The 19,158-nt window shown below is 40.5% G+C and overlaps 1 protein-coding gene across 3 annotated transcripts in view; it reads left to right on the forward strand.

Annotated features, from left to right (window-relative positions):
• AMOTL1 (angiomotin like 1) overlaps positions 1–19,158 on the forward strand; it is a 183,256-nt gene that overhangs the window by 129,169 nt on the left and 34,929 nt on the right. For all 3 annotated transcript variants that reach the window (XM_010360570.2, XM_010360571.2, XM_010360572.2), the window contains 2 exons: positions 1,142–1,286; positions 2,521–2,610. In XM_010360570.2, the coding sequence (XP_010358872.1) occupies positions 1,142–1,286; positions 2,521–2,610 (235 nt within the window). The remainder of the gene's footprint in view (positions 1–1,141; positions 1,287–2,520; positions 2,611–19,158) is intronic.

Consider the following 19,158-nt stretch of genomic DNA (forward strand, 5'->3'; position numbering starts at 1 on the left):
CACCTGGTCTTTACCCTTTCTCTTACATTTATGTTACATAACAATCCAATGGGATTTACTGATATTGACATCAAAACCACACTGTTATATCAAACTCCTGTTAGAATAGAGCTACTTGTTATCAATTTATATGTGCCATAGATTAAAGGCTTCCCCAGTTAGTTTTTGATTTAGTGAAATATTTTTTTAAATGGTTTTAATTTCTTGGCTATCAATTCCTGAATATAAAGAGGTTTTCTGTGATTCTGTGATATATTTGTTTATGATTAGGTACATGTCCATTAATCCTTTTTTTTCTTTCTTTTCTTTTTTTTTTTTTTTTGTGAGATGGAATCTCACTCTGTTGCCCAGGCTGGAGAGCAGTGACGTGATCTTGCTCACTGCAACCTTCGCCTCCCAGGCTCAAGCGATCCTCCCACCTCAGCCTCCCAAGTAAAGTAGCTGCGGTTACAGGTACCCACCACCATGCCTGGCTAATATTTGTACTTTTAGTAGAGGCGGGGTTTCACCATGTTGGCCAGACTGTTCTCAAACTCCTGACCTCAGGTGATCCACCCACCTCGGCCTCCCAAAGTGCTGGGATTACAGGTGTGAGTACTCTGCCATATAGATAATTTCATAGACAAAGGAATAAAAATACTAGGTAATGAAACCTTTCCTCCAGTGGATTTTATGTTCCTTTGGGGACATACAGATAGGAGTGTCTCTGGAAAGTGCACTGTACTTGGAGTCTGGAACTTAGGTTCTAATTATAGTCCTTTAGTTTTTTTGTGCTTTAATATTTTCCTGAGGTTAACTGGGAATAATCATAATAGCTATAAATTGCCATTAAAGGTGTAAGAGATTTAAGTTATGTTTTGATTTACCCCTTTCTAATATTGGTACAGAGGGACTTTTACAAGGTGACATCAGACAGTACGGCCAGACTTGTGAGCCTGTAATTTACAGGATCCTAATGTAGTCTTTAGAGAGCAGGTGGGGGAGTGAAATCGATTATACAGTTTGGTACATATGAAACTTCAGATACAGAAAGACTGCATTGAAGATACAGCCTTCACACTGCAATGTCTAAGAATCCGTTTTACCAAGACATCAGCATGAATGTCAGAGGTACCACTTTAATGCCAATTCTTTCTTTTAGTTTGAAAAAGAACTTCAGAGAATTTCGGAAGCCTATGAAAGTCTGGTCAAGTCTACCACCAAGCGAGAGTCACTGGACAAGGCGATGAGAAACAAATTGGAAAGCGAGATTAGAAGACTTCATGATTTCAACAGAGACCTCCGAGGCATGTTTATTCATGTTCTCTCTACCTAAACTACCTGTGTAGCTAAAAGCACAACTTTGAGGCCAGAATGCTTTGCCACAGGTGCTATTCTGCCTGTTGTATATTTCAACCATCTGGGGAAGGGAGGAGGTGCTCAAAAAGCAGAATTGTTCTTTTCTGCCTTGTGGGTTGTATATTGCAGCATCGAGCTTTGGAAGTGACAGCCTGTATGCATGAGTCTGTGCAAGGAAAGGATTCTGTTTGTGGCTCCTTCTTGCTTTAAAAGTACTCAACCGCGATTCATGGCTGTGAGAATCTGAATGTTTGAAAAGATCAATGTTAAACGCACAACCCTTTCCACATGGGGCTGTCATTTGGTAGCACGCTTTGAAAAGCAGCACTTAACTATTGCTAGGTGGACCATAGAAGACAGAGCTAGACATATTTTCCCTCTGGGGGAAAAAATCCCCACAGTTGTGAAATAAGTAGACAATAAACTCGCTGAAAGATAGGAGCCACCTGCTGTTGGATTTTGGCCATCTCCAATGTGCACAATGAGTTAACCTATAAATGTTACTTTACCTTCAGCCAAGCCATTTTCAGTTGCTTCATATGTCAAAATACTCCATGTCCTGGTAGTACCCAGTAGCTAGATCCCACCTTTTCTCTTGCTACAAACTCTTATGGATTGGGTGTCATCTGCATCCAGTGAATACTTGTTGAGTTGTATTATTTATTGAATAATGAAAGATTTACCAAGTGGTTTGAGCAAACATAGAATTTGCTGTGTACAGTCTTTGTACATTAGGTCATTTTGACTTTTTTTGTTATTTGTTATTTTTATTTCTTTGATTCTGAGATACAGAGAGCTGTCACTGGCTAAAATATATAGCTGATGATCAAGATTAGACTAGGGGTGGGTTTGAGGCCAAGGAGACTGTCTTTGTGAACACTTCAAATCAGGTTTGCTGGCCTTGAAGGCAGTGAGGTGGTTTTTCTCAGCACCTGTCCCTAGCTGCATGCTGCTGGTGCATGTTATTTGTCTTTAGATCGCATAAAGACACAGTGTGGCATCTGAAGCCTTTTCTTTTGATATTTTGGGACATAGTTACTGTCTGTCCCCAAGTTGTTCAGTTTTGAGCTCCTGCATGAGCATCCCTTCCTCCCCAGCTCTTGGCACCTATTTCATTTCTTGGTTAGATGATGACTTCAATCCATATACATTTCTTTGTAATCATTTCCTCTCTGTTCATAGATCGACTAGAGACTGCCAACAGGCAGCTCTCCAGCAGGGAATATGAAGGGCACGAAGACAAAGCTGCAGAGGGGCATTATGCTTCCCAGAGTGAGTTTCCACTTATTTATTTATCTCAAAGTTTGTTTGTTTAAAAACGGGGGCCTGAGGGAAGAATCGTTATTAGTTTCAAGTGGGTTTTGTGCTGTTGGCTTTTTGTTTGTTAATTTAGCATACAACCTATTGGCCTCAGATGAGGCCCTCCTAGGTCTACCCGAGACAAAGCTGAGGTCACTCTATGTTGCTTTAGTAATGTTTATTCTATCCCTCTGACCTACAGTTTCTCTCTGTCTCTCTATAATACCCTTCAAGCAATAGCAACATCACAGCATGTCCTGGCACTCACTACTTTAGATAAGTTACAACCCTATTTCTTCAGAAAACGGAAGGTGGCCTAGTGATGGGGTTTGGTTCTCTCTAGGGAGGTTTTGTCCTCATGTAGGTTGTGGAGTTCTAGACTGGCTGCCCCTTGCCAGTGTGCAAGCCATCTGAGCGATCGCATTATATATCTTCATGCGTGACACTCATTTCCAGAAGTTGCTGAGCCCATTTCAGCCAGGAATAATGAACAGTTGCTTTGTAAGCCTTGATTTATTGGGAGAATATTTTATTAATTTTAGCAGAGGCAAATGATAGAATCAAATCGATTTTGAGAAACCATTGGTCAAAGTTTGAATTTCTACAGATTCATTGCACTAGCCAGAAATTTTAAAATCCAACTGTCTTTTTTTGAAAATTGAATTCATATCTATATCATAATTCTCGATAAATTATGAGTAAGTGCTCACAAAGTTAAGACAATTTAGAACAACAAAAAGTAATATATTCAGACACTAGCCGTCTGTCTTATGATAGTGGTCTTCTGACGTGTGGGTTCCTCAATGCCGCCCTACATTTTAAAGACTGGAAAATAATTTGTTAAATTTTCTAATTTCCAATACTGTTTGGTTAGGTTTAACCTCCTGTGTGTCCCCCAGATTGATTCATGATTGCATTCTGGCTACTAATACTAGCTCTATTTTTTAAATTCCATTTTTTGCAGATGGACACTAATACTGTGTAGGGCTTTTGCCTAAGATACCTTTGTGGTCTCAGATGGTTGGCCCATGTTGCAGATTCACATAAAAGGCTGTATCCGCGCTTTGAATTACTTGGTTTTGTAACAAAATTTATCTTATATCTCTTCCCGTGGGTGCAGTAGATCTCACCTCAGTTTCATTTGAAAGGTGAATTGTCTTTACTACTTGCCTTTAGGATCGTGACACGTTCCTTCTGGATGACCACATGCCTAGGTATAGTTAGTGTCTTTGGCAGGTATGTCAGCAATGCTAGTGTTATGCACTCTGTGGATACTTTGCCTTCTTGTCGGGGGACATAATTTGATCACTTAGTTCAGGTCAACATGGAAAAGCCAGTCAGTTTCACCTCATGGGCATTGTTCTGGCCTCCCAGCCAAGGCTGGTATGGAATAATGGAGTAATAGGGTTTAGTGCTGCGTGAACTCAGAAATGTTCTTCAGAAAGACTTGAACCTTCTGGCTCAAAGCTGAAACATCAATTATCAAGCAAAGAGGCCCTTCCAGTTTGACGGGGAATTATTTGTTCTGTGCAAATATGCTCCACTGTGTTCTGAAGGCAAAAACAAGAGACCAGAGGCATTTTTCAACTGCTTAAAGGATCGCAGTGTCGATATGTCGTGTAATTGAATCCAGGCAGAGCATTTGAAGCGGTTTGGTAATGGTGATACCTAACCATTTTTCTTATACCTAATCTTTTTAGGACACTTTGTGCCTTCACAGCTTTATAATTATTTACATTAGTTTTTCCTCTCCTAGTGTGGCCAAGGGATGGACTCAAGATGTTATTTCAGATTTATAGTTAGGTTGTTTTCTTAGTGAGTTGTAAAAATTCTTTTATTAAGTAAATTAGCATGTCCCCCACATATATATGTCACAGATATTTTCTCCAGTTGTTTTTAATCTTTATTCTTTATTTTATAGAAGATGTTTTTAAGTGACCATATTTATGCCTTCTAGGTTTTCTGTCCTGCTTAGAAATACTTGTTACCCTCCCAGGTTATAATAATATTCACCAATGTTTTCTTGAAATTATAAGTGTGATTTCATTGTTTCCAAGGCACATATTTAGGAAGCTAACTTGGGAGGCAGAACAGAGGAGAAATTCATGAGGGACTATCCTACAGGCAAGGAGACTAGTTAGCAGGTATTTCAGTACAGTATCTGGGGAGGAGATGGAGAGGTCATGAACTAAGCCAGTGGAAATAGCGAGGAAGAGTAGGGGACAGATAAACAAATGATAAATTAGTAGGACTTGGTTGACCAGTTGAATGATGGCGGTGAGAGAAAGGGATGTGACTGGAGCAGCTGGATGGATGATCACCCTTTACCAATAAAATGCAGCAGGAGGAGGTTGGGATTAGATAATGACTTAAGGTTTGAATATGTTCGTCATCTCACCTTGCAACCCAGAGCTCAGTGAACAGGTATAACAATAGGTGCAAAGATACGCAGAAGGTTGGATGGTGCTCTCTGGCAGGCTTTCATTTAGCATGTGGGTACAGAATGGCAGGCATGAGTTACTGCCTCTCTTCCTAGTTATTAATGTGTTCCATTATCCGTGTATTGGTTCAGAAACCCTATTGTTAGAATAAATTTCAAACCCCTAGTGATTATAATTATAAATATTGCCCACTTAAGGGAAGCCATCCTTTTCAAGTGAGTTTTTTGGAATTCTAGCACTTGGTTAAAAGAAAGGCAAGACTGCAATAAACGTTGCATCTCGGGCCGGGCGCGGTGGCTCATGCCTGTAATCCCACCACTTTGGGAGGCTGAGGCGGGTGGATCTTGAGGTCAGGAGATTGAGACCATCCTGGCTAACACGATGAAACCCTGTGCCTACTAAAAATACAGAAAATTAGCCGGGCATGCTGGTGGGCGCCTGTAGTCCCAGCTACTCAGGAGGCTGAGGCAGGAGAATGGCATGAACCCGGGAAACGGAGCTTGGAGTGAGCTGAGATCGTGCCACTGCACTCCAGCCTGGGTGACAGAGCAAGACTCCGCCTCAAAAAAACAAAAAAAAAAGGTTTTATCTCAGGGTAATACATACCAAGAAGTCAAAGTTAGGTTGTGAAGCTCCTACCAGCCACCTTGGCAATGGGAGAGTCAGAGGAAAGGGGGAAGTAGAGAATAACATGTTCAGCTTTTCTGCTAGGTGTTCACACAGAAGCTAGGCATCCAAGTCTAAGAACACTCAACCAACTCTTGCAGTTCAAGCAGGAGGTGGGACTTGAAAGATCTCCCAGTTAATGGAGGGAAGAAGTCCTTCCTGGCCAGATTTAAACATTTCCCTCTGCTCAGGGTAGTTTTCTTCTAAAAACTGAACTCTGCTCTTAAGTTGAAATTTTATGAAGGCCTTGGTGGACTGCCTGAGTAATGACTACTTAATTCTAAAGACTGAAGTGGACATGAAACAGGCTCATTGTGTTCTCCCCAGTCATGAGATTTGTCTATACCAAAAATCTTGAGGAATTAAGTGCTTAGGAACTTGATGCCCTTGAGGAATGTTTTTCCCCTGTCACCTCATGGTATTGTAACATTCTCTTTGGAGGAATTCAACTTTTTGTTTGTCTGTGAATTTTCTGGTCTTGCTTGTTTGTTTTTCCAAATGTTTTTATAGCTTATAGAATGGTGATGTCAAAGCCAAATTGCTCCTGAAAACCAGGGCCTCTGGCCAACTCCTGTTTGGTCTGGCTGTGAGAAACTCGGGCTTCTTTGTGCCTCAACTTAACTAAGGTTCTCATTTTTCCCATTCGTTTGTCACATACACACGTGCACACCAGAGGCAGGTTACTGTCTGCTAAAGGCAGAACCCTTGAAAATACCTCTTACCATTCTTAGCTGTGTCTTCTCAGTCACGGAAACTTTTTAAAACTGTTTCTTTCTGAAAATGGATAGCTCTGCAGAATTCCCATCAGCTCTAGGCCAGAAAGCCAAGAATAAAACATTAGATGTGAAGAAACTGAACTGGTAGAAATGAAATTTCATTTTATTGGGGTTTTTAAATAGATAATGTTGGAGCTTTGTCGTATTCTTGAATTGAGTGGGACCTGATTAGCTCTGGCATGTTTGCGTTATCCTGGAATAAACCCAAGTCATGTTTAAAAGTTGCACAAGAGCCTATCTCCACCACTTTGGGATTTGCTTGGCACTGCAGGTTCAACATATCTGGTTAAACTCAAGTTTGTATAAGTTAAGATTCTGGCTGTTAAATGCTGCGCCTCTCATCATTTAACAAGAAGAATTCTTGGACATTCAATGATTTGTTTAAAACAACATATTGATGAGTCATGGGTGTAAATGAGTCAGAACTATATGCATTTGATTTCCCTTAAAATTCTTGTGGGTTTAAAAATTAACAGAAAAAAAATGTGTTGGACCATATTGTTTTAAAAATAATAATTTGCTGTTTCAGTGTAGCTGGCAATCATCATCTTACCCTTGAATCTTATTTTAGCTATTTTCATTTTCTGTCTCTTATAGAACCTAAAAGAGACTAAAATAATTTCCTAAGAGAAAATCCCTCCTGGTTTTTGTATTTCTATAAGGTCTTGTGTGAACCACAGATCAGAAATTAAAATGACATAAACATTTATTCTGTTGACCCACATAGAGCATAAGGAGATTATTCTGAATCCTCATTAGGGTTCATTACATCAGACGCTGTGGGTTTCTATCAAGCATCATTAGGAAGGAAGGCTAGATGTTGTCACACGTGAACACACTGATTTACCGCCTCTCATGGGCCAACCGGCACTAGTGCTTGCAGCTCCTCCTGACTCTGGGCTCCTTGGGGTGAAGCTCCTGTTACAGCACTTATTCTGCAATCTGTAAGGTCATGATTTATTTGGGTGACACTCTACTAAATGGGAGAACTGTAGACTTTCTTTACCAGTATTCATCCCCCACTAAAACCCTTTGCATCTTCATGTACCTGGCATCCAATTATTGTTTATTGAGAGAATGAATAAAAGTGGAAAATCCTAGTGACAATAGGCTTGAAATTATCTTTATGCAGCGTCAGTATAAAAATATCCTTTTAAACTCAATGTTCCAGTCATGTTGAGAGAAACCCCAGGTAATCCTCTGTTATTTCAAGACCTTAGGGCAAAATTATTAACCAAACTACTGTCAGAATAAAAGCAATTTGAAAATAGCTGAATTTCTTTTTCTGCATTCTTTCTTCCTTTTTTTTTTTTTTTTTTAGAATAGAAGAATATCCAGATAATGGGAGTCTTTCATTATTAAGAACAATAGTATTTCTCAAGAAAGGTGATGTTAGTATAGTCCATTTTTGGCTCCTTTAACTTCTTCTCATTTACCCTGCTGTGGGTATGATGGAGGTGAGAATTGGTCTGGCATATAAAGGTTTTGGTAACCACTGGCCAGGTGCTCACACCGACCAATCCATAGACCATGCTGGACACTGCAGATCTGTACCATGGGCAGAGGGGAAGGATTGTCCAAGAAGCCTGCCAGGGTGACATCATTTTGATCAAGAAAGTTGTCTTAACTGATTCTCCTGAGAGAGGACCCTTACATATAGTAGGACTATGCAGTTCTAAAAATCAAAGTTTTGTAGGTCCAAGCTCCAGCAAATTGTCTTGGATCAGCTGCCACATCTCCTGAGTCCTGGTGTCTTACTAACAGGCTCAGAGACCTGAAGTTAGATGGTTAATCTGCCTGCACCTCTATTTCCTTTAAAGTAATAGAAGAATGAATCTCCCAATTTAGCCACCAGAGCTCTGAGGACTAACTAGTGATAGGAAATGTGAAGCAGAGTTTATAAAATACATGTATTCTGCAACACTTCTCCCTGCCTTCTTGCATCTATTTTGGCATGCACCTTCTCCAGAAGGACCTGCCAACTTTCAGGGTAGGAGAGTGGGACGTGTTCCCAAAGAATGCCTGCGTGGTTTATTGAGCCTTACTGACTTTGGAAAGCAAAGCATGTGAGTGCTTAAGCCCACTTGATCAACCTTGACAGGCAGCACTGAGAAACTTCAAACCTACATGACAACCAGAAGCGTGCACAGCCTGCAGGGTATCTGTTTATGTTCAATCAAATCTCCTGCCCAAGTGTGAAAATTAGTGTTACTCAATTTAGGCTCAAATTAGGCTCTGATTTGCCATGCTTAAAGAATAGAGCTGATTGAAGTGCCTCTTGGTCATGTGTTGATGTCTGGCCTTTAACAACTAAACATGGGTTATGATTTTCACGTTGTTGGTTTTAAAATTATTTATTTGCTTGGCTTTCCTGTTATATATAAGGCTGAAAAATTAAGCGTCTTAAACTTTTCAGCATTCCTTGCACTACATAGCCAGATAGATGGATGGAGTAAGCACAAACTGGAAAACATACTGAAATCCATTTGCATTTCTTCTGGCATCAGGGAACCCTTGCTTTCCCTAACAATTCAGAACCAGGAAACCCATGTTCAGGCCTAAGCTTAAATTAAATGGCAGTTGCTTAGGGAGGAGTTCCTGAGACACAGTTAGATCTTCCTTTTATATACTCCCCCAGCACTGTGTACTTTTTTCCACTGTAAACACTCATCACAACTGTAAATAAGTAATTGTTTGGATAATCCTTTTCTATCTTCTCCCATTAAACTGTACATACCATAAGGGGAGGGGCTCTGCCTGTCATCTTCACATTAGAGTCCCAATCATTGTATGTTCAGAACCTGGCATAGTGCCTGGCACTTAGAGGCATTTAATAAATATTTGCTGAACATCGAATGAAATGATCATTATCATTGATTCAAGCAAACAGTCATATAGGCTATCTACTATCAACTCACTGTATTTTAGGCCACAAGTCAGCAAACTCTTTCTGTTGAGGGCCATCTGGTAAATATTTCAGGCTTTGAGAGCCACAGCTACTCAACTCTGTCCCTGTAGCCCCAAAGCCACCATAGATGATCCATAAACAAATGGGTGTAGCCGTGTTCTAATAAAAACCTTGTTTACCAAAACAGGCTGTGGGCTGGGTTTGGCCTGCAGGTCATACTTTGCCAACCTCAGTTCCAGGAACTAGTCATGGAAAAGGGAGAAGAACGAACCCTAACAAAAGGAGAAAATATTGAAAGAGGATGCAGAATAAAGAACTTTAAAAGTATTCCCTAGATCTTTGTAAAAATTGCCTTAATGTGTAAATCAAGATATAATTGTTATTTTCTCTCTTAATCCCACCTCAGGGGAACATAATTATTATCATTTTAGAAAAACAGAGAAAACTGAGACACAGAAATAGAGTAAAAAATTTTAGTTACCCAGTGAGGATTCAAAATTAGCTAATGATGGAGAAAGGGCTGGGCAGGACTAGCCCTGTGGTTAGCCATGATAGTTAATCGGCTGGATATTGAGGTCTTAGGGGTGCCTCTCCCAGTGGTTCCATGAATTCTCACCATAAGCATCCTACTGTGAAATGAGGTCTGCAGATCTGGATATCAGATTTGGAGAGTACCTTAAAGGTTACAAGTGTGGTTACCAGTAATGCATGTGTCTTCAGAACTAGAGCCCAGTAACCAGCCACCTGATGGCCGCCACAAGTCTCAGTGTCTTTGGAGGCTGTGGAGCTGCTGGTTACAAGTGTATCCTCAGGTGGAGTTGCAGATTTGCTCCCCAGTTTCCATCCTTCAGGTCCTACCTGGTTCAGGCCAGCTGAGTTGTGGTCATTTAACAATGGTAACAGCTGCCAACACTAATTGAACACTAATTGAGCACTTACTGTGAGCCAAGCACTCTGCTAGCCCTCACAGGTACATTGTCTCTTTTACTGTTCCAAAATACTTTGAGGTAAGTATTGCAGGTATTTTACAGATGGAGAAATTGAGGCCCAGGAAGATTAAGTAACTTGTCCATGGTCATACAGGCTGATAAGAGAAGCAGACAGATTTTGAACCTAGGTCATTCGATTCTGGAGCCCAAACTCATACTGAACTGCTGTGGGGAAGCCATCTCCTATGGACCAGGCAAGTGGAGAGATGTTAGAATGTGAGAGGATGGCAATGTTGAACTCCTGGTGATTTTAGAGCTCATTAGTGTAGCGTTCACATTTTGCAAAGAAGAAACTGCAACCGGAGTGAGCAAGTGTTTAATGGCTAAACCACAACTAGAATTAAGACCTCCGTTGTCTTATTTTTTCCTTCCCCTTTTCCAGAAGGTCAATTCTGTCGGCTCTGGGATTGACCGAGGATTTCATGATTTTACACTGCGAAGGATCCTGGATGGTAAATGAACAAAGTTTTTATACCAGAAAATTTTTATACTAGAAGACTTATTTGGTTGCAAATTTTTTAGCCCAGTGCTGTGACTTAATACTAATGTATTAAGATCTTCTTAAATGAGTTCCAACTACTGGAATTAACATTCTGTGCCTTTGGTTTTTACATCTATCTTTGAACTAGAGCCAATTATAATAAAAGGCCTTGCTGGATAATCCAGTATATCCTCTTCAGATACCCCCTGCCCCAAATTTATTTTCTTGAGATCAGAATAGAGCTTAGAGTTAGAAAGAAAGAAAGAAAGAAAGAAAGAAAGAAAGAAAGAAAGAAAGAAAGAAAGAAAGAAAGAAAGAAAGAAAGAAAGAAAGAAAGAAAGAAGGAAAGAAGGAAAGAAGAGAAAGCAAGCCAGCTTTCTCAAAATGTCTGTGAAATCAAACTTTATTCTCTGGATGATAAAAATTTTAAAATATGCAGAATACAACGAGTAACTCTGTGGTGTGGTTTCTTACAATTAGTTTTCAAAACTATTTTTAGTTCATGAATTATAGTGAGAGCCTACAGCTGTATCTTAATGGATTCAGAGAACTTTTGAGGGGACAAAGTGTTTGTTTTAAGTCCAGAAAATTTGGTCTTAGACCATTAAAAATAAGCTTGCATCTGTTACTAATTTTCTTTTTGCTTACAAAGACTGGTTTGGTAGAAAGAAGGGGAAAAAAAGGAATCTATTCAAAGCAAGTTGCAAAAATGACAGTGGGAAGGGTTGCAGAAGTTAAAAGAAGGGAGAGAATATAATTGTAGACAACACATTTCTTTATCCCTGATCAGTCCTAGCATAAACAACTTTTTCCACCAGATTTAATGATTTCCCCAGCATAACTTCTATCTTTGGGGCAAGCTTTGGTTAAGCCATATCTGCCATTCAGAGGAGCCACTTAAAAACACACACACACACACACACACATATATATATACACACACACACACACACACACACACACACACACATTGTAATAATGCCTTAGTTAAAACAAATATAAGTGTATACATGTTATATACATATTATATATACCTGTATTTGTTTTATACCTAAATTGACTTTAATTAAGACATTATTTACATCCAATAAAATTTACACATTTAAGTGTCCTGTTTCTTGAAATGTAACAAGGAGCACAATCAAGGTACATGACTTGTATCGCTAGTATGGCTTCTCCTCACCTCTGTAAGCCAGCTGCTACTCCTCACCAGAAGCTGTCTGCTTCTGTTCACATTTTAACACCTTCTGACCATTATTCTTTATATTATGGCCAGGTTTTATGGTTGTTTTCTGCACAGGAACCAAATCGTCTAGGAGGGTCTTAGTTTGTTATATCTGCAATTAGAAGTGTCAGTTTTTTACATTAAGAAAAGAGAAGGCAAGGCCAGGCGTGGTGGCTCACACCTGTAATCCCAGCACTTTGGGAGGTTGAGGCAGGCTGATTACTTGAGGTCAGGAGTTCGAGACCAGCCTAGCCAACACCATGAAACCCCACCTCTACTAGAAATACAAAAATTAGCTGGGCATGGTGGCACGCACCTGTAATCCCAGTTATTCTGGAGGCCGGGGCAAGAGAATCACTTGAGCCCAGAAAGCAGACGTTGCACTGAGCCGAGATGCCACCACTGCACTCCAGCCTGGGCCACAGAGCCAGACTGTGTCTCAAAAAAGAAAGAAAGAAAAAGGAAGGCAAAAAAGCACTTTTCTTCAGTGGTGGTTACCAAAAGTTTAAGTCTTCAGGTTTGATTTAAAATGGAATTACGAGTATGTGTATAGTCAAAACCAAGAGCCCTGTACATCCTATATTTATGTGGCATTATTATTCATTGTCTAGTTTGTTATTATGCTGTCAGCAGTGCTGTCGAAGTAGCAGTACATTTTTATTTCAGGTAAAACAAAATAAAGTGAAAGGTTGAACAGTACCTTTGGAAGCTGAGCTGGATGAATGGGTGTCTCCTCAGTCAAGCAAGTTTGTAAACTGCATATGTAATAAGCTTGGGTGGGTAAAAAACCTGTGAATTATATCTACATGTGTAAGCACAATTTCCAGAAGTAAAATGCAATGTGAAGAATGACTAGATCAGAGAAAATTGTATTTAAGAGAACTTTTACAGGTAGAGAATCAAATAAATATTTTACCAAATCGTACTTGAGATATCTTACTTTCGATGCTTTAAACTCACTGTGGGTTCTGGATAAGAGCAAAAGATAAATTATATAAAATAACAAAAATTTTATAACTATGTTAAGACAAAAATGTATTGTTTTCCTATATTAGACCAATAGAAGATTCTGTGGTTAGGCTTTGTTGCTTTCCAGTAACAAGTATTTGAAAACTGTTTTAAAGACTCCGTTAGAATTTGATTATATACCAGTAGCATCCTCTTATTCAATAAACTGTTGCCCAAACTTCTATTTCTTCACATATAAGACACATCAGTTATCTTAGATCTTTAAAGTCCTACGAAGATAGAAGGGTTTCGACGCACTGTGAAGACAGCTCAGTCACTATGAAGAGGTCCAGTAGGAAAAATGAGACAGACACATGTCAGTCACTTGACCTGGAGTGCAAGGCAGAATGTGGCAAGGACCTGTTAGAGAACCACGCTCAAAAGAACTCCCACCTCAAAAAAAAAAAGTGGGTTGGGGGAGAAGACTGTAGCCTTTAGGGTGGGCCTTGAAAAATAATTAACAGTTTAGAAGAATTTTGCTGTACAGCACTATGTCAAAGGGACATTGCTATTCTTTTACATTTAGGCAACAGAGTTTGAATAAATCCATTGCACTTTAGGCTTTACCTCATTTTCCTATATTATCCATCTCTCCAGAAGATTTCTTCCCCACATTTTAACAGCAGCCATTTCCACAAATCTTTATCTCTTTTGTAATGACTAAACTAGTAGCTTTCAAACTCAGAACTCTTGTTCAGATAGTGTGGAAGCGTAATAGGTAAAATGCAGGACAGCTGAAGAAATTTCTGGCTGAGATGGATTCATCTTCAGAATTCCTCTCCTTCCCGCTTGGCCACAGCATCTCTTCTCTTCCTTCCCTCCCTTCCCTCTCCCTCTCCCAGGGCTCTGCAGAACAGTTTGGTTTGAATTCCTCTTCTTAACTTTCCTTATTACAGAACTCATTTAGAAACACTCCACTCTCTCCGCCATTTAAAACCAGCCCTCGCTGGAGTGTTCCTGTTTGTGAATAGACCCACTTACACACTCAACTTGCAGCCTATATATCCAGCTGCCTGGCAGAACCCTGGTAATCTGCACCAGAGCTCAGGGACAGCAGAAAGCTGAAGACCCTTTCCCCAAATAACAAGGCTCCTTACCCAAGAAACCATCAGCAATTTTAAAAAGATAACAAAAAATCAAACCAGCGGCTTCTAAGGTCAGCGTTGTATCATATTACTTTTCTGTTTGTGAATTCATGTGTGGCTTTAAAAAGTAGATCGTGTTTCATGTTGTTTTGCATCAAATAAGCCTCATGTGAATAGATCACTTGTATGTGTTTGCAAACAGTGCTCTTTTTGGATTCTATTTTTTGAGTCTCTTTCTAGGTTCATCAGTTTGACTCAAACTGGGGTGAGGAGGTGGGGGCAGATGTTAAGAAGGGGCCCCTGAGTGTGGAGTATCTTTGAGGCAGAAGGAACCTAAATAGTTTTGTAGACAGTAAGGTAAATGAAATATCTTCCTATTGTCTTTCCATGCCCACAACCTCAGAAAAAAACAAATTACCTTTGGTATCAACAAGGACTTTCTAGTAAATCTGACCCTTCAATTACTCTATAAATTGTAGCTGTCCCTTGAAGTAGAATCCTCTCCAACATCTGTTTAGTATTATCAGATATGGTGCCTGGCACCTTGGAGCTGAGGGATCACTGAGGAAGAAGAAATGGAGGAGAAATATTAGGGAGGGATAATATGGCAGATAATTATTTGGACATCTTTTCATAAGAGGATTTCATTTCAGCAGCATTGTGGAGAAGTTTCTAGTTAACAGAATTGATGCCCTTGATGTTGATCAGCACTGGACTAGCTGGGCAGATAGCAGGAAACTTGTCTATTTCATAGAGCATTCCAGGTTATGGAAGCATTGGCCTCTTCACACAGGTTCATTCTCTGAGTCAATCGCCAGTGCTGGACTTGGGGCTCTGGCATGGTACATAGAGGGCCTGGACACTGTTGTACATGGCTCCCCTCAGTCTCCCTACTCGGCCTCTCCTTTGTGGCTTCTTCTTTGGTAATGCCCTTTAAGCTGTCTTCACTCAGAGACTCCCAGAGACTGTACCTCTAAAATCAGTCATTGGCATTTCTCAGGTTCATTGTTGTGCTTGCCTCCTCCTCCTTTAACTCTGTCACCACCACCACCTCTTCCCACATCCAAGAACCTTCCTTGAGAAGTGCCAGAGAGGTACCTGACTCTCCAGAAGCAGGTGCCAAAATGGGCTAGTTATGTATCATTATGGGGGCATTTGGAATTTGGAGCTTGAACAGAATTAGCTTGGCCTATTTTTATGCCTTCATACCCCTCTCTCTCTCTCCTCTCTCTTGTCTCTTTCTCTCTCTCTCAGAGATCCAACCCCCGCCCCCAACCCAGTTGGTTAAGGATCAAACCTTGATTCCAGCTGAAAAAGGAACAGAATACCATCTTAGTTCATTTTCTGCTGCTGTAACAGAATACCACAGACTGGGTAATTTACAAATAATAGAAGTTTATTTGATTCGTAGTTCAGGAGCCTGGCAAGTCCAAGAGCATGGTGCTGGCACCTGGTGAGGGCCTTGTGCTGCATTATTGCATGGCCAAAGGGCGGAAGGCAGAAGTGATCCCATGAGACAGAATCAAGCAGAACTCATTTTTTAAATGAGTAGCTTATTCCCACAATAACCAACCTACTCCTACAGTAACAGCATTAATTAATTCATGAGGGCTGAACCCTCATGGCCTAATTGTCCCTTAAAGGCCCCACCTCTTAATACTGTTACAATGGGGATTAAGTTTCTAACACATGAAATTTGGGGGACCATATTCAAACCATAGCAAACACCTATCTTTTATTTACCAAGCACTCCAGTGACTTAGACACTCCTTGATCAAGCAGGCAGTAGCTGGACTCCTCTATCTCTCCAGTTACATGGGGTAGGGAAAAACTTCTCAAAAATTCATTGTATCAGAAAGCCATAGAAATGAATTCCTATGTAGGAAGTGCTGGCTTACAGGTTTGCTGTCCTCAGAAGCCCCAGCCGTAAGTGGGAGCACTGAATTTGAAGCTGTAGCACAGCACATAGAGCCCTGACCTTATACACACATCCACCCTCAGTATTTCCTAACAAGTGGCTAAGACGGTAGAACAGGGTCTTCTGTCCCACGGTTCAGCTGGCAGTTAGGCTTAGTGCTCAGATAGTAATCACAGAAACAGTTTCAGCAGGGTGTCCACTTGGAACCTTACCCAGAACTGACAAAGAAGAAGGGTAAGACTATTATTGGGCCTATTTCTTTCTACCAGTTGTGTTCTTTCCTCAAGCAAGGGAGACACAAATGGGACCACCATTCGACATTGTACAAGTGTCGTAGCTTGTTTTGCTTCAGTTTTCTATTTGTCAAATGGGGCTTATGGGAGGATTATATGTTTTAAAGCTCTTGGAACAGTGACTGGGACATGGTAAGTACCCAGGAATGTATGTTAGCTCTTGTTGTGATTTATCAAGTATTAGTATTATGTGCCAAGTCCTGTGGTAGGCATTTTACTGATACTTATTTTAATCCTCACCTGCAGTTCTGCAAAATAGATCTTGTGAGTTTCATCTGAGGAGATGGAGTCTCAGAGAGGTAAAGTCATGTGTCCAAGGTGAGCTGCTATGTGAAGGTGCCAAAATCAAACCAGGTCGGCCTGGCCACAAAGCCTGTGCCATCACTGTGCTTAAGAGTAAACAGTGTATGAGCAGACATCCTTCTATGTAAATGGGACGAGAGCCATCAAGCTAAACAGCTCCCTATGCCACACAGTTCAGGGTAATTCATATCCACTGAGTAAACAGACCATTCTGGGCAAGAATTCCCTTGTGTCAACTTGCCTGTTCTAGGAATTCTCAGTATATATATTGGAGCCCTACCAAAAATTCATCACGAGACTTGTCTTTCTTGAGATCCATCCGAAGAGGCTTAGCTAATAAACTGAAGGACTTTCTTATGAGGTGGTTTCACCGTGGGACTCTCCCTTGTTATCTCCCGAAGGATGACTCCTTTGAGTGAGTCTGATACACTTCATGGTCCCCATGTCTCCAAGAGTTGGGGAGCATAGCTAGCCCACCTTGTAGGCCGACTGCCTTTGAAACCCCGTCTTCCTCATTCCCTGCTCTGGGTTAGTTGTCCTTCCTGTGTTCTCACAGCACCCTGTGCCTGCATCTGTTAGAGCACCTTGTCACATTGCCTTTGCCCACGTCTTTGCATCTTTTCCCACCAGATCAGGTACAGAATGCTATATGCGCCTCACCTCAGAGCCCCAGAATTTATCATACTTCCTGTAACAACAATAATAACCACAGTGTTATCAAAGTTGACATTCATTGGGAACTTACTGTATGCCTTTTGAAATAGGTACTATGGTGATGCTTGCTTTAAAGGCAAAGAAGCTGAAGCACAAAGAGGTTTGTTTACTACCTGAGTCACAGAACCATAAGTGGAAGAGCTGGGTGTGAACCCTGGCAGTTTGATTCTAGACCCCTGCTTTTAACCAGTACTCTGATGCCTCTGTGTAGTAGATGCTTCATTAGTTAATATTTGTAAATGGATACACATGTGAATGTAATTGCTATGTTTTCAGATATATATGACCTGTGACATAACTTAAATCTGTGCAAAAATAAGCTATGTTGTAATGGAGCTCTTCTATCCCTATGTGTGCTTGGAGAGGAGGAGCAGTACAGGGCCGTGTTTGTGAACACACATTAGATATAAATGCAACTTCTATTTCTGCCATTGATGATCATCACCTCTGTCGGCAAATTACTTACCCTTTTTTTAGTGGCATTTTCCTCAGCTGGAAAATAAGAATGATGTTGCCTACCTCCTACAGAAAACTTAGAATAAAGAGACTACTGTAAGTAACCATTCCTGGAACACAGTACTTATTCAAGAAACATGGGAAGATATTGTTATTACTATTGTCATGAACACTGTTTTTAAAACTTTATAATTGACAACACTACTGCCTATCAGTGGACAAGGAGTTCTTAACCAGTATGAGTGATACTAAGTGATGATGCTGGAGCTTTAAGTCTAAAGTCACCAAATTCAGGACAGAGATGTTTGACCCATGAATTTCAGAGGTCTGCAAAACACTCCAGAAACGAATGTAGCTTTTGTCCAATCTCCACATCTTTGTCTGTAGTGTGCACTGTGGGGTTTAGGGAGCCTGGGCAGAGGAAGGAACCAGAGGTATCCATGGTCAGTACCAGGCATCTGATGTGTAGCAGCTTGTAAGTGAGCAGTGGGTTCGAAGGTTGAGTGGACAACTGTATAACAAAGGCTGTTAGGAGATCACGAGGATACTGAATACCTAACAGCTAACAGGAGGTGTGATTTATTGTTCAGTGGATACTGAACTTGGCACATAATAAAGACTCATTCATTCATTCAACAATATTTTTGAGCCAGGTGCTCTTATTGGCCCAGGGAATCAATAATAACTAAAACAAAGTCCTGAGTACTCGGGTCCCTTTATACTTTATAAGCATCACCTTCATCAACAGCATCATCATAACAACACTGTGATGTAGATGTTACCATTGCCATTTGATAGATGAGGGAGCTGAGGCACAGAGAGGTTAAATACCTCACCTGAGGCCTCATAATTATAAAGTAGTGAGCCTAGGATTTGAATCCAGGTCTTTCTCATGCTAAAATCCTTTCTTTAGCTACACTATGATACTGCTTATCAAGCAAATAGCAAACGCTGAGATCATGTATGTATATGGCAGGGGGTTGTTGGAGGGGTCGGATGTTTGTTGACTCAGGACTATCTAAATAGCTATCACTGTGATATAACAATAAATAATAGTCATCACTGATCTACAGAACATGAGAAACTTTGGTTGTGGCTTCTGTTCTTGAGTTCAGACTATCATTTTACTGCTTCTTGTCAACATCAGTGTATACTTGGTGGCCCTCAACAAAGAGAAGAATGTTTATGCTTAGGTTGATAACCAGGTAGAAGCTCTGAGATCCTGGGGTTCATTTCCAGGATGCCTGCTTAGTAATAC

The sequence above is a fragment of the Rhinopithecus roxellana genome, chromosome 15 (genome assembly GCF_007565055.1).
Source record: "Rhinopithecus roxellana isolate Shanxi Qingling chromosome 15, ASM756505v1, whole genome shotgun sequence".
NCBI classification, from domain to species: Eukaryota; Metazoa; Chordata; class Mammalia; order Primates; family Cercopithecidae; genus Rhinopithecus; species Rhinopithecus roxellana.